This window comes from Sander vitreus, chromosome 5 (genome assembly GCF_031162955.1).
Source record: "Sander vitreus isolate 19-12246 chromosome 5, sanVit1, whole genome shotgun sequence".
Taxonomy (NCBI): Eukaryota; Metazoa; Chordata; class Actinopteri; order Perciformes; family Percidae; genus Sander; species Sander vitreus.
This window is the reverse complement of record NC_135859.1, coordinates 19,459,893-19,486,082: the sequence shown is the minus strand read 5'-3', so window position 1 is coordinate 19,486,082 and position 26,190 is coordinate 19,459,893. Positions and strand designations below refer to the sequence as shown.

Genomic DNA, 26,190 nt, shown 5'->3' with positions numbered 1-26,190 from the left:
TGACTCCCAGTTTCAACATGAAGCGCATCTCCTCCTTCAATGCTTCCACCAACCGTTCTGGTACCTGGTAGCATGCCTGCCGTACTGGAGTGTGATCCGGTTTGACCCGAATGACATGCTGCAACACATCTGTGTGGCCTGGTTTCTGTGTGAACAACTGAGGACATGTGTTGAATACAACTTGTAATTAAACTGGCTTCTTACCATCCAGATGAGAGAGATCCACATTGGCGGACTGTTTCCAGGCCTCCACTACACCGTCAGAGTCATCTTCCTCAATCACCCGGTGGGCCAGCAGTGAGGTGATGGACGGAGGGCTGCATCTTTCCTCCCAGGCTTTCAAAAGGTTCACATGATACGTCTGCTTATTTTTCCCCTTCTCTGGATGCAGAATTTCATGTGTTGTAGGCCCCATCTTCCTTAAAACATCAAACAGTCCCTGCTACTTGGTCAGCAGCTTGCTGGACGAAGAGGGCAGGAGCAACAATACCTTTTGACCTGGTTTGAACTCACGTTTGCGTGCCTTCTGGTCATACCACAGTTTCTGGGACCTCTGGGCCTCCAGGAGGTTGTGTCTAGCCTCCTCCCGGTACCGCTCCAACCTGTCATGGACATATTGCACAACACCTTGCCCCTCATCAGTTTTAGCAGTCACTTTCTCCTCCCAGTTCTGTTTCAGCAGATCCAAGGGGCCCTGGACTGGCCACCCATAGAGCAGCTCGAATGGTGAGAATCCGGTGGACGCTTGCGGTACTTCTCTGTAGGCAAAGAGCAGAAAGGGTACCCACTTATCCCAGTCCTTCCCTGTATCAGATACAAACTTTCTGAGCATCCTCTTCAGGGTTTGGTTAAACCTCTCCACCAAGCCATCTGTCTCAGGGTGATACGGAAAGGTCTGGATTGCAGTAATGTCCAACTCCTTATGCAGCCGCCTCATCAGGTTGGATGTAAAGTTGGTTCCCTGGTCGGTCAGGATCTCCTCTGGGATGTCTACCCGAGAAAACAGCTGGACAAGAGCACTGATCAGTTTTGGAGTGGTTACAGACCGAAGAGGAAAAGCTTCAGGAAAACAAGTAGCATAATCACATACAACAAGAATGTATTGATATATGTGCTGAGCTTTTTTCCAAGGGCTCCACAATGTCCATTGCAATCCTTGTGGTGTGGTGGTGGAGTGGTGCTCGGTCGGATTTACGGACAGCACTGGTTTTCTGACACTCTGGGCATGTTTTGCAATATGTTTTCACATCAGTATACATTGAAGGCCAAAAGAACCGAGAGGCCAGTGTGATTAGCAGAGTTCAGAACCTTTGTAAACACAGACTTTAACACCGGATCAGACTGTTGTAATACAGTGATGGTCTCTGGCACTTCCCACTTAAGCTCTGACAAGTTGCCGACGTGTTTTCTGGGCCCTTTGGTTCCAGCCTTGCACAGACTACCACATAAGTCTGGCAGAGGCTGTACCCCAGACAGAGCTTTGGTTTTTGCCTGAGACCTTGTCATGACAAAACAAGAGACATGCATTTTTGGATCTGACAGAGGTTCATTAGCTTTAGAAAGACTTTTACCTTTGTTTAGGAGGTCATATAACACAGGCAAATCCCTCCCCAAAAGCATCTCCACTGGTAAGTTCTCCACCACCACTGTCATCTGATACTTTTGCCCATCTACCTCAACTATCAGCTCTACCTGTGGCTCTGGCTTACAGTCACCATGTACACATAACACCTCTGTCTGCTGGCTGTAGTCAATAGTACACAAAACATATATTTTTCTAATGAATGACATAGAACTTCCAGAGTCAAGGAGAGCAGTAACAGGCTTGCCATTCATTTTAACTGGAACAGATCTAGATTCCCCTTCCTTGTCCTGGTGATCACACTGGTCACTCTTTCTAGGCACATAACATAGTCCAGTCATTTTTTGGTTTCTTCAGGGGGTAAACAGATGCTTTGTGTCCCTGCTGTTGACAATGATAGCAAGTCTTAATTGCTGAATGAGCAGACTGTCCCTTAACATTTGCCCCCTGATTACCTTCAAAGCTGTCTCGATGACAGATGTTCTCCCTGGTATCCCCTCGTGTTGGTCGTGATGTGGCTCCCCTCTGGGCATTCAGGAACTGCAGGGCCAATTTTGCTGCAGTTAGACCATCTTCCGGTTCATGCTCCCTCACCCACGTCCTGATGTCTGGAGGAAACACCTGCAGCAGCTGCTCCAGAATGATGGTCTCTCCCAACTGGTCCTTATTCTTTTGTTCAGGCCGCACCCTGCGACGGTAGAGGCCTCTCAGCTGGTGGTATGTCTCAGTCGGTGTCTCCTCAGGTGGCGTTGAGGTTGCCCGGAACCGTTGGCGAGAGGTTTCGGGGGAGATGTCAAATTTGACCAACAGCGCCTCCCTCAGCTCTGAGTAACTATCCCACTTCTGACACCATCCTAAAAAGGATCTAAAATCCCCCATGACTTTAACCATGATGACAGACTTACATTAATCAGAGTGCTTAACCATAACCATATTATTTGTTTTTCCCATGAGATAATCAGATTGAATCATGGGTGTAAACATACTGGAATCAGGCTGTAAATTAGCCACCATGTGTTGTTGATTAAGGGGAGATTCAGAGGTCTTGAACCAGGCTACTTCAGTGTCAGCTATGGTCAGGTTAAAAAGAAGAACACCTTTGACTTCCTTTTGTAATAACCAGCAAGGGTGTAACTTTGGGTTCAACACTTCGTTTTCTGCATTCTGGTGAATTTTTCTGCAACAATTTGTGACTGTTTTGCATCAATTTATGATGCAATTATAATAGGTTTTTGGGGTGGGCTGCAATGGCCAGTTTTGGTTATCAAATTACGCCTATGATAACCAGGATAAGTTGTAAGAGCTTTCTTGAAATCAGCATATAATAAAGTTCAGGCTACTTTCTGTGGCCCAGTTTCTGAGGTACAGACACATTTGACTGTACCCTGCTACAACTAGATGGTTAGAGTTACAGTTACCTACGCATCTCACTCTCTCAAATAACTCCCCATGTCGTCTACCGAGGCCTTGGTTTATTTCTGTAACAGCCTTTTTATGATGGCCAACAGCTATAATTATTATGAGAGCTGGCTGAGTGACAGTCATAGAGAAAAGAGGAGAGAGTGAGAGGGAGTATAAATAGAAACCTGAATCAATTATTGAGTGCAGATATTGGGGATGGTCTCTCCCATGGGTGCAGAGGCAGAATTGTCATCGCAACATAAATAGCAACCGCTCGTCTTAATGAAGAGTGTTACAATTTCCTTTCTTCATCCTCAGCCAAGGGATTCACTTAATTTGATAAGACAAGTAGAGGAACCGTCAACTGGTTGGCATAAAAAAAATCAAACAAAACATGTTGGTATAAAGCAGAGGATTTCCAAACAGGGTATATTTGGGTACAAAAATGTAAATTTCAAAGAGTGGTAAAGTTTAGGTCAGCTCTAAAAAATAAACTACTACTCTTTCTTTTGTTGCCCTTTGTGAGGGAAACCCAGTTTAACTTCTGTTTGCTTTTTCTAATTAATAAGACCTTGTGAGAAAGAGAGTGTCAAACAGAAACACATTAGTTTGACAATAAAATATCCCAACTCAAGGTCTACCTACTAGTTTTTCCAGACCTTTCAACTGCACTCTCATAGTCTTTCTTACTGGATAGAGTTTTTTCAGTTGTCATGGAGATAGCTCAGTTGTCATCACATTACCTGAGTTAACAGGTGGTTGTAAGACACAAGCACTCAGCTCTTTCATTCAAATAAAAGTAGTAATACCACAGTGTAGAAAGTACAAGTCCTGGATCCAAACTCTTACTTAAGTAAAAGCACATTAGTATTCACATAAAAATATACTTACTTAAAGTACCTGTAAAAATACTGATTATACAGAATGGCCTATTTCAGAATAATATATATTATATTATTGGATTATAATTATTGATGCATTAATGTGTAAGCATAATTAATGTTCTAACTACTTCATATACTGTTGGATAGCTTAATCTTAAGATTAATTTAGGCCATGTAATGACAACTGAGTAAACTATCTCTTTCTATATACAGTATAAAGCTCTGAAAATAACTAGTGAGTGGACCTTGAGTTTAGATTTATATAGGCCTATTTATTTTGTCAAACCAGTAATTAATTGTCAAACCACTTTCTGTCAAAGTGTTTTCCTCACAAAGGACAACAAAAAAGGGAAAGTGAGAAAGAAAGAAAGATGTGACTTTTGACCTCTTCTAAGGCAGATAGGCTGTTTGGAAATTTTATGAGACATTATCTCTGTAAACTGAGAGGTCAGTTTTGCATTCATGGACGGTGGAACTCTGAGCTTCCCTCCTGCCGCTTCTTTGAATTAGACGTGCTTATTTGTAACATCTAGCACTGTTTGTTTGTTTGTGTGTGTGTGTGTGTGTGTGTGTGTGTGTGTGTGTGTGATTCCATTGGGAGATCCATAGTTGCGTCAGTACTCTTACACCACAGGTGAGTATGTTTACGTGTGTAAACCCTCTGTCCTGTTGGCTGTGAGCCTGTTACTGAACAGGGTTTTTTGCAGTCAACATGCCTGCTTTAATTAGGGTTAACTATGTGAACAAACACACATAAACAACATGCACAGACAAAAATGCATACCGGCATGGACAAACACACACACACACACACACACACACACACACACACACACACACAATTTGTTGACACCTGACTAGTGCTGTCATTTTATATGGTGTTAAAAAGAAACATGATCTGACTACGTCCTGCACATGTTGAGTATGTTTGACTCAGACAGACAATTGCTAATGTATGTGTGTGTGTGTGTGTGTGTGTGTGTGTGTGTGTCACCCTACCCCTGGGGTTTTAATAAGTGGAATAACACTGCAGTCAGAGCAAGTGCCTAACAGAGAGAAAGTTCACCTCTTAAGGTGATTCTACACAGCAGGAAAAGAGGAGACTACGATGGGTTTATCCTTTTATTTAAAAAAAAAAAAAATCATCACCATGTTGATGTGCCTTTGAAGTCTGCCAGAAGTTGGGTCTGGTGCTACTGTTTTTGGAGAAGCCTTTGGAGGTTTCTGCCTTTTCATGCCTGAAGGATTGTCATGCCTTGAGGACTTCTGAGGTGTCTTTACATGAGACACAGAGAGAAAAGCTTCAAAAGAATAAAATGAAGCATAGTGAAGTACTCTGACTGACAGTTGCTTTGATGGGCAAACTGGAATTTCTACTTTCATTCTGGCATGTGGGCAGATCAGCTCTTTCCCTCCCTTTGCCACGCCTATGACTTTTTGTGACTCTTCTAGTACGATTAACGATTTAGCATTGCATTCTTATATCACTGTCGGACACATAAAAAACAAAAGGTTCAAAACCAATGCAGCAGAACCAGACATATCATACATTTTTATTCCACATATTCTTCTTCCTTGCCAAAACCTGGTGCCCACATTACATACAATGCAACTTGACTGGCCGACAGTTCAGTCGAAGAATCAAGTGTGTGCTAGGTGTGGCTAATGTAGCCTCAATCTGCTAGCCTCAAGCAGAGATGAGAAGCAAGCCACAGAGGTCTGGAAAGTTCACTTCTTTCTAACTCCACACCACCAGAAAGGCTTTTCTTCACATATGTAGTTATACATCCAAAGACCTGTAAACTGACTTTTTTAAGATACATTTTTTATTGGTTTTATATTTTTAAACATACAGAACAGACAAACACAATTGAACAAGAACAACCACCCTCTCCCACCCCACACCCTCTACGGTCTCGAGGAAAACAAAAACAAACAAACAAAAACAGGAAACAGGAATCACACTTTGCCTAGTCACTCTCCTCTAATTCTTGTGATGCTGAGGTCATTAGGACTGATACTTGTGCTGCTGCATTTTTCCATAGGTCTATAGTTGATGATTTGGCTTTGTTAATCCTTGCTGTAGAGAGCTCAAGCATAACTATGTCTAGAAAATACACCAACCACTGTTTTATACAAAGCGAGTGGGGGCGGGGGAGCCAGCGCTGAGCTATCATTTTCTTGGTTGCGGTTGATCCGGCTAGCCAAATTTTCTTCTGTCTCCCAAGTAGGTGTAATTTAGAGTCGGCATTAAGTAACAAAACAATCAGGTCAGTAGGAATTTGACATCCTATCACATCAGATATTATTGATGTTTTTTTATTCCAAAACTCATGCACCTGTTCACACTCCCAGACCATGTGCAGGAAAGTTTCAGTTTGTTCAGGTTGACAGAACGTGCAATAGGGAGTAGGAATGACTTTATTGACGTATCTCTTCTGAGGAGTTCAATATGTCCTATGTTGAAGTGGATCTGCTGGTGATTTGGGTTCTTGGAACAGTGGGAATGTTGTCCCAAACTGTCTCCCAATTAATTACGTTCCCCTCAGGGCTCAGCTCTCGCTCCCATTTCTTTACTATTGGGAGTTATCCTACGGATACTTGCATCAGTTTAGCACAAATCCTGGACACTAATCCTCTCACAGGAGAATCAACAAGCCATTCAATGATTGGGTGCATCTCAAGACTTTTTCCCCATGGTACTCCATAACATTTTAGGGCTGATCTTAAGCGAAGATAAAGGAAGAAGGATGTCCTAGGGACCTCAAAGCTAGCTCTCAGGTCTTCAAAACATACCTTCATCATTGAATAGCTGGTCTAGAGTATAAATACCTCTGTCACTCCACTGGTTATAAACAAAAGGTTTGTTACCAGACATTAAGTGTATGTTGTGCCAAATTGGGGTGTTCAAATGCCACTTATTGGTGTAGTGTAGTTGCTCCTCCACCTGTTTAAAGTTGGTCAATGTGTCGGTGATTATAGGGCCATAGGCTAGCATACACTTTTTTTTGGACACACACCTGTGAAGGCAAGATCTTGCAGTCTTAGACTTCCAGTGAGGTTTTGCTCTATTTCTCTCCATGGGACTGTAGATGAGGGGTCCATCCACACTCTGAGGGACCGTAGCTGAAAGGCTCTGAGGTACACTTTAAGGTTGGGGAGGGCCAGGCCTCCCGTGTTTGTGGTACGTTGCAGGGTAGAGTATTTTAGCCTAGGTTGTTTATTATTCCAAATATACTGCCGAATTACGGTATCAAGTTTCTTCCTGTAAACTGACTTTGATGTGTACAATTGTTGGCGTTCCCCTTAAAAGCACAATATGTGTCCATCTGTGTTTGCAGGTAAAGATACAGAGAAATGGGAACACAGAGAGCTAAATTTAGAGACAAGAGATGAGTAATGGACACCAGCACTTTGGAGCATCTGGTTTAACCTCTGGACACTGGTTCTGTCCCTGTCTGTTCCTGGCAGCTTAGGACCAGAGCAAACACTGTTGCTGCTTTTTGTGTAAGTTATCAACTGCTTATGGTGCCAGGGCAGAAAAAGAGAGGAGACTGTGTATGTATGTATGTGTGTGTGTGTGTGTGTGTGTGTGTGTGTGTGTGTGTATTTTTACACATGCAAGTCATTATGTGTGTGGGCACTGGAGGCATGACATACTTTTCAAACAGGCAAACTCCACAATAAGGAAGAGGATTAGATTAGAATAGAAAACCTAACCTTGTTCCATAAATAAAGACACCTGGATTATGTATCCACACATTTGCAGTTTTGACCATGACTTCCCTTTTATCTGCAACACTTTACGCCCACATACTCAAGTCTGTGTTTGATTGAAGAGCCACAATGAAATACTGGGGGAAGGTACAGTGCATGGTGATTAGACAAAAAAGGAGGTACCTTGTAGAAATGGTGGACTCTCAAAAGAGCGTGGGTAGGCTTGATGAGTCAGTGTGGCAGATGGTTTGGCATTGGCAACAAATGTGGGCACAGCTAAACATTTAGACTGATCAAGAGGACTTGTTGTACAGGCTGAATGCTAAATGAGGGAAATTATAACAATTTCTATCTTGGACACATATAAAACATAGGAAATAAAGACAAACAAATGCACAACATGACGAAAAAAAAACAACTCAACATGCTTTCTGTTGGTCAGAGATAAATACCTAAATGGAGCTTGTAATTTGGCAGAAGGTGACCGGCCTTTTTTAATAAGTTGTAGTGATAAGACAATTAGCCTAGATTGACATTTATCTTCTCCTGTTTGCTGAGTCGTATATTACCTGCCTAGTACCTTGCTAGTTATGTGCAGAAAATAGTAATAAAACATGCTTGTTGTATGTGAAGTACAATTACAACTTCATATTAAGTACTTTACTGCTGTATATCTGACACCCTAACCTATCTACAGGAACTAAGCTGGAGTTGATTTATGAAATAAGCTACATCTCATTACTATGATAAACTGTGTAAAAATGGCATGCACAAGTGATGGAAAAACTCACAATTTATTATGAGAAAACAAGAATACAACAAAAGTGAAACCGCGAGTGGAGCACAATATTCGTAAAAAAGGTTTGCTTTGGCTACTTAACCATCATTTCCAAGATCCCACGACGTACAGTATGTACAAAGTTATACATGAAGGGATTAGGACATGGTCGGAAAAAGTGCATTTTCTGCTCATCGATAAAGGCAAAATACCAATAAATAAATGAATAAACAAAGTAAATAAATAAAGTGTGTGTATCCGGGTGGTGTGCTTGTAAGTGCAGGTGTGTGTGTGTGTGTGTGTGTGTGTGTGTGTGTGTGTGTGTGTGTGTGTGCATCTATGTGCATGTGAATACTTCCTTCAGATTATTTCTCAGCTCTCTTTTCTACACTGTACGTTAGCTTTAGTGACTACCTAACCCACAGTCAAATGAGGACCATGTGTTTGTTTTTACCAGCCGCAACAGCGATGGTATTGTTCTTTGTGAGTCTGTGTGTGTGCGCCCTGGAGACACCTACTGTAGTGAAAACCACCACAGAGGCGGTTTTGAGCACTTTGCTAGGTGTTTATATTCTGTCTGTAGCCCGATTGTGTCACCACAAAAGCGTCACAACTGTCCAAGATGCAGTCAGAAAACTTAACAGGTGTGTAGTTGAGATCGAACTGAAGGCCAAGTTTGAAAATGGGTGTGGTCCGAACAAGAGTGCTAGAAGTAGGGAGATAGAGAGTAGGGAAGGGGGCATTGGCCCCCCCACTTTACGCCCCTGGCCAAATTTGGTGTTGCGACTGGTGTGACCCTATCGCAACATGGTCTTTAGTTTGCTTGTGTGTGTGTTGAATTTGTGTATTTGTTGTTCTAATCACTGCCGTGCCAGCTAATTCTCCCTCTATTTATATGAGTGTTGTTTTTACAGCTGACTCAAAGTGGAAAGTCAGAGTGCTTGGAGAAGAGCTCTCTCTCTCTCACACACACACACACACACACACACACACACACACACACACACACACACAAATTAGCAGTGCCCCTGGTCCAATCAGGGAGGATATGTGTGTTAGTGAGACAGAAAGAGACAGAGCGAGGCAGAGACTGCGGTGTCCAGTCCAGACCAGTATCAGATTCAGATCACAGTGATCCCCATGTTAATACCCTACCTATCTATTTTAGCTGCTGGGACTCTTATGTAATCAGTCACGTTTTGCCAACACCACTTTCTCACTCACCACCTTCTTATGTTACATTCAGCAGGTGCACCTCTCATCCATAGCGATGCACTCTGAGAGCATCAAAGTAAACAAGAAAACAAAGTGCAGTACTCTGGTGAATCAGTGCAGATGCATCTCCTTTTCAACTCTGTTTAAGAAGGACAGTGTTGATAGATTGACTGTTCCAAAGCTGGAGGGCTCAAAGGAATCAAATATGCAGTGGGCTATGGCATCAGCATGTATTCACACCAGGGAACTTGTTGAAATGTATTTGAACTCCGGAGTCTTTAGCTTATGTGAGCAGGTGAACCCACTTAAATTGGTTCATCCTGAAAAGCTGCACTGAGGAGCATATGGGTCCGAGTCCTCTCTCAAGTCAAAATGAAGTGGCAATGTGGTTTGTTAGGAATAGGAATGTAAACAGAAGTACAGTAAACAGCACAGAAACATCTGGTTTTAAGGATGTACGATGGTTAAATAGCTGAAATGATGAAAGGATGATCAAATACTTTTGGCATATATATAGACTAAATTAGCAATTACTCCTGTTTCAGTTCTAAATCTAAAAGCTGAATTAAGATAAAGTGAGCAGTGAAGGCCATGATACTTCCCAAAGTTTTAGCAACTTGTTTTCTATTTTGTGTTTATATCCACCTGACTCTTTTAATACCATGCAATCATGGTAAAACAGGTTACCAAACCCCTGTCTGGTCTGGTAATTGTAAATCCATGTATGTGTATACATTAATCCAAAATAGTTTAGAAGAGAGAAGTCATCTTATAAACTAGATTTGTACTGTAATAAACTGCATTGAAGCATGTTTCTCCAACCAAGGAATTAACATCCAAAGGGAATTAAGGTGTTGTGTAAACACAAATAAAAATTGCTGTACTTTAGCCCTAAATGTCACTGCACTGCTTTTACCCATTTCAGTGCTGGAAGATATTCTCTGACTGGAAAATTCACAATGAAACTTGGTTAATGTACCTTGTTCAGCTATATGTACAGTTTATAAGCTCAAATATATTTATATGTTTACAATAAAGAATTAGCTCTCTTCTATACAGTATATATCATGTCCTCGTTAAAAAGGCACATTGAAAAAATAATCAATGTGTGGTTAATAGTTAGTCGTTCATTGTATAAAACATTTTTAAAAAAGGGAGGGGGATTTAACGTTTTGTTGAGTCGTGATTCAATAAATTCTTCTTATTTATAATTATCTCTCCTGTGAATGTGCTCCAACTTTATTGTCTGTCATGTCAGTGAAACCTGAATTAAACTGAAATGGATTGAGTGGCACGTGGAGACAGATGGAGGCACGGGCACAGGAAATGTGTCTGGTGAGTGAGGCTAGTTCACCTGCAGATATTCAAAGATGGAGGAGCACACGTAATGTAGGACAGCTTTCCAACAGGGCATTCTTCAACCCTAAATATAGACAGGACAGAAGTAGGCTGAGCGGAGAGCACTGCCAAAGGGCCACGAAAAATAAGTCATAATGTGAAGCCTTGTGTACACTGAGTGAGGACTGTGTATTCACACACATAAAACCCAAAAGTGTTGTCTTCCCTTGGCCACAAACATGACGATGAAGGTGACAAAACCCACAAAATTACCATAAAGCATCGTTATTACACCAAACAAAGGAAAAACATATTTAATAGTATATTTAATAATATCATATGGTCTTTGCACAAACAAATACATATTCCTTTTGTTTGCCAAAACATCATTCACATATAAAAGGTATGTACTGTATATTATCTTATCCTACACAGTGATTTTTCTTATACAGAGACATCTTATGAATACTGTAAACTGTTATAATGCTCTACTAACATTAAACCAAACACACTTATTTTGGGATTTGGGAGGTGAAGTGCTGCATTGAAAGTACTCTTAACACCAATCCTGACTCTGTATAATACCCACTGTATCCTGTCCATCCTACCACACAATAACAAATAATTACTCTCTTTTTGGAGCTGGTTAGGAGTCTGTATCTTGCATAAAGACGATAGGTAGGAAGGTAGATTCTCACCAACTTCATGACTGGGACTTCATGGGCAACCCTCTGACTCACTACACCTCCTCCCTGCAGAGCTGAGTGATTTTTCAAGAAGATCTGGTTTTTAACACACGCTTTCTACAAACACACCTTCCTAATTTCATTTCATCGTTTCTCTATCATTATGTCAACATCTAGCTCGACACAGAGCTGACTACACAGCTAACCTCCAGCGTCAGTATAAGTGGGGCTACGCCACATGAACACTTGCATGTTTTACACTGTGCTGCGACAAGCCTCGACTTGTTCCAGGTACCAAAGCCCAGAAACACCCACACCATATACTTCACAATTACCAACAATAAGAGATGTTAACATTCCTGCTGGAGGAAATAGGTTAACTGGAACGACAAGTTGGAAAGGAAGAAGAGATTAATTTTCCAACTGATAGTTCACACTGATATGATACTCCTCACACTACGTCAAATTAAGTAACTATGGCTATGTTTAGACGGAAACGATCTGAAGAGAAAACGCAAAAGTGCCGTTGCGTTCTCACTTTTTATTCCGCGTTTAGACAAGTGTTTTGGGGGGGAAATCTGCATACATATGGTGATGCAAAAGTGCGTGAAATTCGATGTAGTATGCACACCAGGCGGCTAGGTGGTAGTGTGAAGACCTGCCACACAACACCAAGTCCTCGTGCCTCCGTAGAACCTTCCTTCTACTTCTCTCCCTAGTAGCGCGAAACCAAAACATGGCGAAGCGAACAACAAAAGCTGACAATTTTGTCTGGACAGACGAGGAGGGGGAATTATTGTTCCAAACAACCTTAGATTACAAAGCTACAAAGGCACAACAGGGTGTGGACTGGTAGTCCTGCCAGTCAAAATATATAGACATATGGACCAAATTTCTTCAGCAGTATCCTGTACCTGGAGGGACGTCATATCCACATGAGAAAGACACCATCTGTAAAAGTCAGATATCATCAAAGCTGAAAGCGATCCGGACCAAGTAAAGGCAGGCTGTGGATACCCAACGGCCGAGTGGCCATGGGCGAGTAATCACACTATATTTTGATTTTTGTAATGAAACATGGGGTGGGTCGCCAGCCACCACAACATAGAGGCTGGTGTTGAAACATCAGAAGTGAACGCAGACTTTTGCGTTTTTACCCTTTAGACGGGAACACGACGGTGGAGCATTTTTAAGATTTCAACTCTGGAGAGTGGTTTCACTTTTTTGCGTTTTTAAGCCCCAAATCTGCCGTTGCCGTCTAATCGAAAGGCACATCTGATAAAATATTTTGTCGTTTTCACCCGCGAGCGTCGTGTAAACAGGGCCTTAGTGTCCTCTTTCACCACATAGTATCTGTGCTATTTTTAGCAGGCGATCCTGGGTGTGGTTATAATAGTTCAAAACAGCAAAGTTCAATGACACTCCTCAGAGTGGCCCTGCCAGTAAACATGACACACAACACACATCAAAAAGTATCCTGTTATCATTTGTCTCTTTTTCCAGGTTAGCTAAGCTCTCTGTAGTTATAGTCCTGTTTCTGTTATGTGAGAGTAACAGTATACAGTATGGTTTCAAGCAGCTGCTTGTTGTAGACCTTTGTTAGAGTGCTGGTTTGAAAAATAAAGTCCCCAGAGTTTGCACAATCCTTGTTTACAGATCACAAAATGGACTCGTTATGCTTACCCACATAGATGGTAAAAAAAAATATCTACCGAAACCTGCTCTGTTCTACCTCAGCTGCCCAGTACACACACACACACTGTACCTACAGTGATCGTGACTCATTAAGAAATTCTCACTGCGCTTCGCCAGAGATCCAGGCAGTGACTCATCAAAGGTGTGATGATCTGGGACTGACTGCTGCTTTACATGTGGAGGAAACCGGTGGCGAGATCCTCAATGTGAGGAGAGAGAAGAGAAAAAAAAACAAAAAAAAAAAAAAAAACCTTAAATTCATCTTTGCATTTGAATTTGTTGATCAAGACAATTTCCATTGTGAATTTGATATGATCTCTATCATCAAGTTAAACATTTCTCTTATGGTCCTTTCACAATTACAAACTGAAATACCAACTTAGATCACCTTAGAACCTGGAGAATAAACTGCGACAAGTGTTTCCAACAGGAAACAGCCTAAAGCAGTGGTTCCCAATGTGGTGTCCAGGGACACCCCAGTTTCCAGCCTTAAGGATGATCCATTTTCTTTATTTGAACAAATCCAATGAAAGAACCAAAGACTAAAAGTGTACAGCCATACTCATGGCTGTGTAAGTAAGATGTTTGGTCATAAACCATACAACAATCATAAAAGTATTGGACACATCACATTTTTGAGGACAGTTATTGTGAGGTGTATGCTCAACAACAAAAGGAACCAGTTTTCATTACTTGTAATATGGCCGGAAGCAAATATATTTGCTTTGTTCCTATGACTAGGTAAATGATGTCAGTCAATCTCTCAACAAGGAATACACAGTCCAAGTTCTCTGCAGAGCACCCAGTCAGTCACAGTTGCTCTCCTATTGCTTTAAGCAACGAGTACTGAACCAACAAGTTATATATCAGCATGGTTTTTAATTTGCGACAGTTCTTGGAAGTCACTTAATGAACAACGTGAGCAACCCCTCCAGTAATGTCAAAGGTTGCTCTGGACACATTCCAGTCCAGAGGGGTCCTCTCTGCATACCCACTCCCAGCTCAAGTATCGGGAATGAGTCTACCGTCGCAGGAGCAAGCCCTCAATCAATCAGGAAATCCATCGGAAAATTAAATAGTCAAGCGATACAGAAGCAGCAAAACCAACTGGTTGAAGGTAACTTGTGGTAATAATTGCATTTGTGACATGAGTTTGTAACTCATAAAATTCTCTTTGGGAAGTTATTCAGTACATTTATATTAATTTCAGTCAGGATGGAAAGCAGCCGTTTTCTTTATGAAATGTTATTTTCCTGATGGGCAGGATACAGTAGTAGTTTCACTGCCTTTCCTCCCAATTAGGCCATGGAAAATTGGCATCTAAAAAGGCTTAAAAAAAAAAAAAAAAAAAAACCCACCATCACTTAGAAACCTTAACATTTGCATAGAAATACACAGAAAATTAAGGAAAAAGACATTTGGACAAGGAGACAAGTGCAACATGGGTTTATTGTCAAAATGGTTATTAAGACATGAACTTGATTAATGCCATATCAAATCTTAAACTCCGCTGTAGTAAAGTGCAGATTCAAATCAAGTTGCCCTGGGAGTTGTCATACATTTTCTATGTCTGGTTCTGAACTGTCAGGTGAAATAGACTGCAATATGAAATCCTATGAATTATGAAAAGCCCTTTTTTTCCAACCCACACATCTAAAAGCTAATGTGCAAACAAGATAATTCACAAAGCTTTACTACTCTGTACGTCGAGGCGTTCTCCCACTCATGTGGGTCTTCAGTTCTCATACAGCTGGACGATAGTTGAACAAAATGAGCAGAACTGTCCTAGCTGTAGTCTAGTATGAAGTCTCAGGAGTTCTAATGAAAGATTCTGCAGTGATTGGTTGGTTGATATGCTGCTGCTGCTGCACATGCACAGTGGGCCAATTTTGGTAACCTACCTAGATGTTTTTTTTTTTTCTTCCTTTTTGATCACGATTATTAAAAGAACAATGGCATTTCAAAGGTCGGCCATGTACGAACGTTAAGAGGTCACTTCTGTGTACAAGCCTGCACACTCCAGCGGTTGTAGACACCGAGTTTGGCCGCTGTGGTTTCTAGTGGCAGTCATGTGCATTATGGAATCTCCACGAGGGCCACTTCAAACTGTCCTCAATCATTTGCGTAAGCTCAAAAACACTCTGCCTACAATAAACAAACTGGGTGGCACACACACACTCACTCAAATTCATTCACTCTTCTTACAACAGTACAATGGTTTTGCCCCCATGCCCCCTTTCTATGCATGAAGGGGATACTGAAGGAAACGGCAGCAATGAGGTAAACACAAAAACTCATGAGATATTGCACAGACAAGTGCCAGCACAGAATACAACAGTCTCTCTTTCCAACAGCCTAGCCTGTGCATAGGAAGAATAAAGCACTTATGGTGTTTGCAGACATTACACCCTTCTTGTAAAGCTTTGTTATACACTAAAGTGGGAACGACAGATGAGTCTAGAATCCACACCACTTGGCAGATATCCAGAGTTGCATGACAATAACTACATGTTTTGTAGAAGTACAAAACACGAGTAACCTAATGATGACTGAGGAAGGGTCCATGACTGTTGGCAACAGTGATGGGACTAACAAAATATAATCTGAAGTCCCAGCATATGTGGAAAAGCCTCAATCCTTGCTTTGAGAAGAGAGAAGTAGGCAAAGTTGAGGCTAGGTTGGAGCCAGCATGGAGAAAAATCTCTCAAGTTTCTTTCAATAAATAGCATAGTGAAATATGCAAAAAAAAATAAAATAAAAAAGCAAAACTATGTAAACCTCTTGTTCAGTTCATCCAGATAGGTTTGTCCATGTTGCAATCCACTCGTAATTCATCCCCACAGATCAAGCTGTGACCAGTCAGCGCTGTGACTTCATGACACAGCAAACCGAAGAATAAAATGGTAACTCATTCCTCCAATTTACCTCGATCATTTTTCAGTTTATCCTGGTTGAATGAGGACATTTTTGTTCACACAAACCTTCCAAGTTTATACTCCCCAAAAATAGTTTGAATTTGCAAACCTAACTGACAAAATTGTGTCTTTAAGCTCCTCAAAACACCTTGTGGGTCAAGCCCTGAACTAGAATGGTCCTCAGTCTATCCAGTCCACTTGGTGTGATCAAAGCCCCTCCTCTTTTCATCCATCCCCCTCTACTCACGATCATTATCTGTGGAGCAAGACGAAGGCCTCTAGTTTCTCAGGGATGTTTCCCCGGTAAACGAGGCTGTGCTTGACAATGGCCCTGGCGGCCAGGCACTGCAGCGTGGTGTGGTTTATGGGCTGGATTATATTCCTGGGCAGCTCCTTCTCATCCAGGAGGTCGCAGGCCGTTTGTTGGAAGGCATTGGTGCTGTCAAAGTGAGTCCCGCATGATATCAGGAGGTTCATGATGTCAGGGTGACCATTGGATGCAGCTATGTGAAGGGGGCTGGCGGGTTGGAAAAGATAATAGATTTGCTTTAGGATTATACAACAAGACATGCTATCATTGGTGGGGTCTGACATGTTTAACAATTTAAACGTTTTTTTGCCATTTGTTTAAATGGTGGCTGTCATAATGGCACAATTGGGGAGCTTTTTAGGTATTTTCATTAACCTTACCAGTTTACAGACAAAAGAAATAAAATGACTGTTCTAACCCCTTTAACTATGGCGCATAAAAAATAAAACCAGGATAGTAAAAAACAATTATGATAGCTGAAACTAGAAGAGAAGAAAAATAAAAACAAAAACAAACAAACAAACCTGTTGTCATCTTCATCGCGGCTGTTCACATCTGCCCCACACTCAAGAAGGATGGAGGCGACTGTGAGGGAGGGGAACTTGCACACAGGATAGCGGCCCACACAGGTGGTGTTGCGGTCGACTGCCAGGTGTAGTGGACTGTAGCCGTTCTTGCCACACGGCTGGAGCTTTAGGAATCTGTGAAGATGTGGAAACTTTTCGGTCAAGGAATAGCAACAAGGTGAGAATGAACTACAACCGTCATGTTAACAGCACTAAGCAGGGACAATGTCCCAACTGACAATGAGGACTTTGGGTTTGCTTGAACTATTGGCACAGATTATGAGAGGGTCATATTAAGGTACATGATTAATTGACACAAATTTACCAAAGGCCTGTATGGCAGATGTGGAAGGCATTGTTTAGTTTTACTGGACATTTTATTTGCTGAAAAAGGGGGCAAATGAAAGTGCAAGTTCAGACTAACAAAGCAAATATAAGGCAGGGCATGACAGACATTTTTACAAATCGGGGCAAAGAAAATCACTGCCACAAAAAAAAAAAAAAAATGCATTTCCCTCAAAACTACTACTGTAAATTTTTGTATTGCATGGATACACTCTACAAGATCACAGAGGCAATTTTCTTCACTGAAGGCAAATAAGTAATTTACAGAGAAACTCACTTATAGATGGTTTCCTTCTTGAAGTGGTCCTGTTCTGCGGTACAGGGCACCTTCTCTAAAAGACAAATGAGGTGCAGGATGATTGACAGGGCCTTACTGAGCTGGGCAGGGTCAGGAGGCATCGGTCCATTTTGTTTAACTGCCCGCTCTATCTCCAACACACTCTTGGTAAGGATCCCCATCAAGTCCTCAAATGACACCGATGTTCCCAGGAGCCCTTTGGCTCTGTCCTGCAACATGAAAGAGAAGAGCTCAGCGAACGACAGCAGGCTGGAGGCCGTCATAGGGCTGAGGGGGTCCAGGTTGCTCTGCTGCATGTCCAATGCATACTTCCACAGATTGATACAGCGCTCAAAGTTCCCAGAGTCAGCGTAGACAGCACCTCTGTAACGGATGTAATAAGACGTGTCTGGATGTTGTGGGCCGAGGATTCTTTCACGGATGAGCAGGGCCTGCATGCGCATTTCGTCCGGGTCAGATATCAGCCCATCCAGCTCTTCTCCGTTTGTTACCTAGAAAGAGGATTATAAGGTCAAGACAATGGCAGGGTGCAGCAATTTAGGGTTTCCATGTACGATGAAATCATGCTTTTCAGAAACTAATTGTTTTAAGACCTGACACTGGACTGCTGTAGTAGGTTATCTGTGTGCGTTTCTATTATACTACATTTGTATTTAGCATTTTCTTCCGTTTCCTTCGTGCCTGAAACCCTTTTTTGCATTGGATCAAGCATGGCCCTAAATAGCTGGTTCTCTTTGTTCCATTTCTTCACAGCAAATGCAAAAATGTGCAGCCTGTGTCTCCAATACAAATAACTAGAGTGCAACTTTAAAGGGATTTTCGTGCACAGTGAATTAAAAAGTAGGGTTGGATATCTTTCGGGTTTCTTCCAATACTGGTGCCTGAACCGATAAGCCTTGGTTATTGCTAAGGCCACATGGTCAAATTGAAATGATTTATTTAAAATGTAACAACAATAACTTATTTCACCAGTCAATTGCTGTTAACGACAAAAAGAAGAACCACTAGATGGCAGAAGGATATTTAACAATAACTTTGAATGGACCATAAGCTTACGAGTTGCTAGTGAATGCAACATTAAGACCCAGTTGTGATCTTTCTCCGACAACGGCAGTGGCCATGGTGTCTCAAAGTGCAGCTAGGCTACTCTGTGTCTTTAGCTGCAGACTGTTGTACGTCCCGGTGTTTGAATCCTTTCCAGTGAAATACGGCCACCTGTTAAGACTGTTTAGCCGTCAGCATTTTAACCATATAATTTTATCCAGCTACTAGCTAATGGTATTGCCAGACCTTCCTCCACAGCGCTGAGGAGGAGGGTCTGGCTAGTCCACACAGGTTTCCATGATGGGAGAAAAACGTGCTCTAGTTTATTGGCATTTCTTTAGACAAATCACAATCTTCTTGGGCGGCGCTAAGCACCGGACACCATGACAAAATAGCCTCGGGAAGGAACTTGTTTTGGTGGAACGTGTACGTTCAAAAGTTGTTTTAGTCGTGCAACAGAAAACTCAGATTTGACAGTTAGTCTAGCTAGCTGTCTCAATTAACCCTGCATAGACCTCAGTTAACCATAGTCCTCATAAATCTACCTAGCTTAGAATGCTAATAAAGAAAGCGGAAGGTGTGGGACATTCGGCCTAAAAAGAGGGACATCCGGCGGCACCTGAACAATCCCAGAAGTGCAACGTCGTTAATATAGACTAATGGTAGGCTAAGGTTACCTGCTGCTAAATTGCAATGTTAGTTTTAACTAGCGTCACGTTCAGCGATGTTTTCTGTTGCCTAAAAAGTCTGTTTCGGAGTACCAGAGAACAGCGCAGGCATTTAAATGGCACTGAAATCTGCATTGCTATTCAGTCCGGTTGATAGAGGTTTACAAACCGGTCTCGTATTGGCACCGGGTTGCGGCACGCAAACCTATTTAAAAGCTACTAAACTCTGTGCTACCTTTAACAAATTATGTCCATGTCATAAAACCAATTTCAAGAGCATGTAATGCGCAATTATTTTGGGGTGGAGCCTGGTGGAACCAATACTCACTTCCCTGGCGTAGTCGTATGCCATGATCAGCTGCTTGGATTCTGGTTTATGGACGATGTTACCGTCCATGTACCTGAGATCCATGGCTCTCTTCCAGTATTTTAAAGCTCCGAGCAGATCTCTTTTCTTGTCAACAAATGTGGCTCCCAGAAGCTCCAGGGCATCAATGCGCTCTGTGTGGCTTGTCTGCAGGAGAAAGAATATCATTTTTTCATAAAATTCTCCGAGAAATATTCAATAGATTGAAAACACTATAGCCTCACACACACATATGCAGACTCCACAGAAACTCTGACCTGCTGGTGCATCGTCAGGTCGTCTACGATGTTAGTGTGGCCTGTGACGCTGGCAGAGAGCAGGGGGGTCATGCCATAGCCATCTTGCTCCATGGATGCTCCAAACTGCAGTAACATTCGCATGATCTCCAGACTGCCCGACTCTGCACAGTCATGAAGTGCTGTGTTGCCTGTGAACAATGGACAATTTATGGTGACCTTTCTGCTACAGAACTTGTTACCATAAACAAGTATTGCTAGATGATGGGCAGAGCCTGTAATGATGCTGTACGACCATTGAGAAGCACCAGCTGAGTCACAGAATTTTTGATAAAAACAGAAATGGTTTTCGTGCTACTGGTTGGTTTTAAAACTGGCCATTATTAACTAAAATATTACTACATGTAGTATAAAAACGTTAGCAAATGTTCTTATTGTTTCTACATAAAGACCTAGAGAGTTACAGCAAAGCCAGAAGTGCAGCCGTTTATTCTGCGCACCATCATTTCTTTTGGAACATATATTCAAAATGGCTGCAGATCAGACAGATGTCAGGATTATTGAGGAAGCTGCCACAAAGTAATTTGTCCGTTATACGCTCACTTGCCAACGATTACCCATCAGGTGTGACTGGTCATGCTCACAGTATGTGCATACGATTCTCAACACAACTCATTCAGATAGTAAATAGCCAGTCATGCTGCCCCTAGTTCTAGTATAATAGGTAAACCTGCTGAAAAAAGGTTTTACAGAGAGGATGTCAGCTCAGCTACTGCAAACCTGTGCAGGTGTAGTGTGAAAAAGCGTTGCTCGGTTAAATAATGTGCTCCGGTGGCCAGGTTGGCTCAGTGGGTAGAGCAGGCACACATATACTGAGAGGTTAATGCCTCGACAGAGAGGTCCAGGGTTCGAATCCGACCTGTGACGATTTCCTGCATGTCTTCCCCCTCTCTCCCCTTTCTCACCTAGCTGTCCTGTCAAAATTAAAAGGCGGAAAAGCCCAAAAAATAATCTTGAAAATTTAAAAAAAATAAGTGAGCTCCGTTCTGACAGTGTGCAATGTTTTGAAACAAACAAGTCTTTGAGTTGTTTGTCTTTACTTGGTGGGTGTGTAGTGTAGGTGAAACATGGTCAGATTTGAGCCATTTTACTATAAAACGTGTTCAGGTTTTGATAATTCCTCACTGAGAACGGGCAAAATGAAAATGTCAGCTTCTACAGTATACTTGTGATCAGTGCCGATGCTTAATCCAAGCTTTGAGTGGAAAGACTGAAGGTATATTTATTATTATGATTTCAGGGAGGCCAACCGGGACCAAGTTCACTATCGCTGCATTTCTTCAACTTAAGACTGAAACTGTCCGATTCTGGGTAGTTTTAAATACAGCACCTCTAAATGCTAGATTCCTGCAGTAGGGTCCCTTTCATGGTGTGCATGTGTTGCCCACTGACATATTTTCAGTGTTTCATGCAAAGAGCAAGAAAACCTTATAGATCCAGATGAACCTGTGAGGGACCATGACTAATAGCTGCTAGGTAACACAAATGCAAAGGTCTGGAGGTATAATACTGCTAAGCGTCACTCAGCCCTGGAAAGCTGGGTCGATAATCAACTTCAATTTCCTGGAGTTAAACATGAGTAGTCTGTGTTCTGGGAGCGCTTATTGATTCCATAAAGTTAATAAAATAAATAAATACACTCATACAAGTAAATGTGTTCAATTAAATCAATTCAACACACCTCATAACACTCCATGTTCATTATTATCAGCCTATCCTGCTTTGCTTTCGCTTGTGTCTAGCCTGACCACTTTCAGTACACTAAGGCTAATCCATATTCAAGCAGACCCGACCAAACAGGGTTAGTCAGGGATTAACCATTATTTATATTCTCTGCAGTGTCTGCCAAAACTACACTGATCAGATCGTTTTTTACTCTTAATCTTGACAAAACTTGGGGGCAGCAGCGTGGCAGGTTTTCCTCATCTTTATTAGAGACGGGTTAACATTGCATAACATTTGTTTAATAGTGCTGTTATGGCCTTGGCTGGGCAAAATGCTTTCAAATGGACGTGATTATACAGTCAATGTTTTAATATTAAATTTGTATACCGTTTGCTACAAAAGGAATATTACACCATTTCATCATCATGTCAGACTTGCCACTATGCCTTTTGGACCACCCTCAAAACCAGCTGCCACTAGAGTTGACGGTGACAGTTTTTGTGGGGGAATATGTTCCAACAGCTTCAATAGTTTTACATAGTGACGGAAATATGTTGAGCTTCGCTTGTCTGGATGGTGAATTTACTTCCACTAACAAAACAAGTTCATCCAGAAACTTAGGAAATCCTTTCCAAAGCCAGGGATTAGTCTGAATACTCATTATGCGCTTCCAAACAGAATTGAGGCTACCTTAAGCCGAAGTGAGGAGGGCACCTCAGGGGTTGTACTGAAAGAATTTAATAAACTAAGTGTTGGTTTGTCTTGGGAGAAAGAGAGCCGACCACAGTATTTTAAGCAGTTCAAATCAGCTGTTTGTAGTGTCCCGACTCTGGAACATTGTCTTCCTAACTTGCTTGCCTTCCTCCATCAACACAAGAGCCATTGTTTTTGGAAATTTGCCACTTTACATCTAATATTATTACACATCTACCCCTTCCTGTTGGTTCAGCTGTTCTGGGAAAGGGTCTGGGCTAGTAAGAGTGCTTTCACAATCACCACACATTATATTGACTTCACTTATTAATACATTGGTTTGTGCAGAATAGAGCGCCTGCCTCCTGCTCTTCTACTGGTCAGGAACTAAAGTGTCTCGACTTAGGTGTTCTGGCTGAACTGAATGAAGAGTGTTAACCCTGAATGCGCCGAATGTGGGTTCATCAGCAAGGCAAGGAGAAGCTAAAACAGCACTGTTCTGACTAGGGCTGGGCAATATATCAATATTGTGATATGAGAGAAGATATCGTCTTAAATTTTGGGCATCGTAATGTGGCTTAAGTTTTGTCTGTTCCCAGTTTTAAAGGCTGCATTACAGTAAAGTGATGTAATTTTCTGAATTTCCCAGACTGTTTTAGCTGTTCTATTATTTGCCTTTAACCACTTAGTCAGTATATTCACATTGATTATTTAATCTTAAATCTAATTTGCTAGCCATTTTGTTAAAGCACCAATTGAGTGAGGTATATGGTCAAGAATATCTGATTTTCTCCACATCGCCCAGCCCTAGTTCTGACCAATGGAAGTGTAGGAGTTGAAGAGTCAAAAGTGCACAAACCAATACAGTTTGCAAGTTTGACAGTCCTGCATGATGATTAACACAAACACCACATAGTATTGACTACCGTAGTATATACATTTTGAGAGTGTTATAATTTGGAACACACTAAATCATACAGATGGTTAAAAGAGAATTGGACTATGTTTGAGATGCTTCTAAAAGGACAAATTGATAATTTTTCATAACCATGAAAACTGTAACAGTAACAAACATGAATTCAAACCAATCCCAACAGCTGTGCTGTGGTCCATCATCTCATAAAATACCCTAGAAAAACAGATGTACACTGGTTTTCAGGTATTAAGAAAATACCATCCAAGGAGAGCTTGTGACACACCCACAGAATTGGTCCAAGATGACATCACTTCTGCATTCCATTGTGAAACCAGACGGTCATGTTATTACGTTTGGTCTGTTCACATCAAAAAATGGAAATGCTTGAACTAGTATCTCATACTGTTGACCCTTACTGCTTATTGCAAAATGCCCATTTAGATATTTGGGTGTTCCACTTCCGGGATTGCTCTGGTGCTGCAGGAAACTCCGCCGGATGCATGTATTTTCCATTTCCTTCCGCTTTCCTTGTGTTGGAATTTTAAATTCGGTGGATTTATGAGGATTATTGTTGACTGCTCCTCAGATCTATGCGTGATAAATTGAGACAGCTAGCTAGACTATCAGTCCAATCTGAGTTTTCTCTCACATGACTATTTTGCAGCGGCTCTGTGCGGAGTTTAGCACCGCCCATGACGATTCTGATTGGTTAAAAGAAATGCCATTAAACCAGAGCACCTTTTCCTCCCATCCCTGAATGCTGTGTGGAGTAGCCAGATCCTCCTTCAGGCGCTTTGGAGGAGGGTCTGGCAAAGCGAGACTAACCTGTTCACAATATAAACAAGCATTTTTTTTTCTTGGATTTTCTCAAGTTGTTGCTATGAGATTATGAAATACCTTGATGTATCGTTTGTCTGGCAACACTACTGTGGAATAGGGAATTCAAACCATATTAGACGTTGACATTTACACATCTGCAGAATTAAATCAGTTTCTTTTCTCAGGGTCAGAGATCGACATGTCAATAAAAGAAGGCCACTAGTATCATCTGTTGCTTAAAGCGGCGAGCGTGCTATCCACTCACCTTTGACACTTTTCCTGTTGACATCTGCACCTCTCTCCAGCAGGTACTGTGCAATCTCCTTGTGTCCTTTGTAGCAGGAAATCATGAGACACGTGTGGCCGTGTCTGTTGGCCACCTCCAGGTCAGCTTTGTGCTCCACCAGGTATTTCACAATGTCCAGGTGGCCGTCAAAGCAGGCTGCCCTTAGGGGTGTGGAGTTGGTCAGGGTCGTGCTGTTGACAGAAGCTCCGTGGCCCAGCAGGGACTGCACCACCTTCAGGTGACCCGCCGCCGAGGCTGCCCAGAGAGGGGGCGCTCCCTCAATGGTCTCCCCGTCAAAGTTCACCGAGCCCCCGGCCTCAACAGGCGCGCTGCAGCACTCCAGCAGATACTCCACTAGGTCCAGGTGGCCGTATCGGGAGGCCATCAGGAGCGGGGTGGCCCCGTTTGTCTTCTCGCCCATCAACTTGGTCACCTCGTGTCCATCTTTGTTCTCCAACAGTTTCTGTAGCAGCCGGAGCTTACCGTCCCTGGCTGCGTTAAATACTGCTGTCTTTAAATCCATCGCTGAGCGTTAGTTTCACTGTTAAATAAAGGCAACGATGTCCGTGAAACAATCGGTCAACGTTTACTCGAAGTGTAACGTTGCTGTGGCCAGGTGGAGCTCGGGACCCTTTGTTTACAAGCTCCGACTCACTAACGTTAGCTAGCGTTTTGGTTAAAAGCCCACGGCAAATTGTCTTTCTAAACTTCAGCTTTAAAAACTGGCATCACCAGCCAGTTGTGTGAATCTCTAAATATATTAATAACTTAAACGTTTGAGCTGACCCATGATCCAGTAATGCATTTGTCGCCAAGGTAGCAAGGCTAGTCAACTTCCTTGATTAATTCAGCTAGCTAACCGACTAGCTAGCTAACTAATTAACGTTACTTTACACCTCTTTATTGATCGTTCAGCCGATACCCATCTACTGACGTGTCTTTCCCTCCGAGAAGCTCGCCTCCATTAGATCTGCTTCCTGTGCTGGTCATTGTTCCCCAACACACTGCTGAGACGTTATTTATATTCGCTTCCTAAGGGCCGACCTATAGACATCCACCCCACCCGTTACGCCGTGCTGCTGTTAGCTTATTCGCTCGTTAGCCATGGAAAACGACGTTCGGTCTCTTGTTCGGCCAAGCAATCAAGGGATACCCCTACTGTCCGGGCCGCTTTTCTTTAACACACACACGTCGAAAAACAAGCGAGAGACGTTACCCCCAAAGCGGCGAACAACACTCGTCTGTGTAGCCTCTCAGCAAGCTGGCACGACAGTAATCTCAGCGAAGGTAAATATGGACGGCTATCCACCCACGGCTCGACCGGATGATCACGACTCAGTTTCTGTCAAATCGCAAACCCAACGCAGTCTTTTTTCTCGACTAGCGCAAGTGATTGACGTGTGAACGACCAATCACAGAGCTGGTAGACTGTGTCGTAGTCAATACAAAAAAAGACAATGCTGCTCTACAGGAACCTGAGAAACGATCATCCTGTAAAGAGCTTTCTTTCATTGTCTATGGTAAAGAGCAACCAAACCAAAGAAAACTTAAAATGCCTCCTTTGTATCTACCGGATAAAGAAATATTTTTCGATATTGTATGGGTGCAAATCTGACTGTGATGGCCTTGATTATATCTCTCCCTACAGGATAAAATAAGCATGACCTGAGAATGTATCCAAAAACTTCACCCCTCACTGAACAGCG

At 42.2% G+C, this 26,190-nt stretch overlaps 1 protein-coding gene across 1 annotated transcript; it reads right to left on the bottom strand.

The window, feature by feature from the left end:
- Window positions 1-14,726: 14,726 nt before the first annotated feature.
- On the bottom strand, window positions 14,727-25,838 carry fem1c (fem-1 homolog c). Its single transcript, XM_078250895.1, has 6 exons — window positions 24,464-25,838; window positions 20,067-20,236; window positions 19,771-19,956; window positions 17,710-18,221; window positions 17,046-17,222; window positions 14,727-16,728 (listed from the first exon to the last, which is right to left on the bottom strand). Exons 1-6 carry the CDS (start codon window positions 25,005-25,007, stop codon window positions 16,464-16,466), a joined length of 1,854 nt encoding a protein of 617 aa, XP_078107021.1. The 5' UTR covers window positions 25,008-25,838; the 3' UTR covers window positions 14,727-16,463.
- Window positions 25,839-26,190: the final 352 nt, after the last annotated feature.

What these genes read in the sequence shown, in the direction of transcription:
- fem1c (XM_078250895.1), bottom strand. Translation starts at nt 25,007, where the DNA reads ATGGATTTAAAGACAGCAGTATTTAACGCAGCCAGGGACGGTAAGCTC. An exon ending in ACCTGACGATGCACCAGCAG is followed by an intron (nt 19,957 to 20,066) that starts GTCAGAGTTTCT and finishes TTTCTCCTGCAG; the next exon opens with ACAAGCCACACAGAGCGCAT. An exon ending in CATACGACTACGCCAGGGAA is followed by an intron (nt 18,222 to 19,770) that starts GTGAGTATTGGT and finishes TCCTCTTTCTAG; the next exon opens with GTAACAAACGGAGAAGAGCT.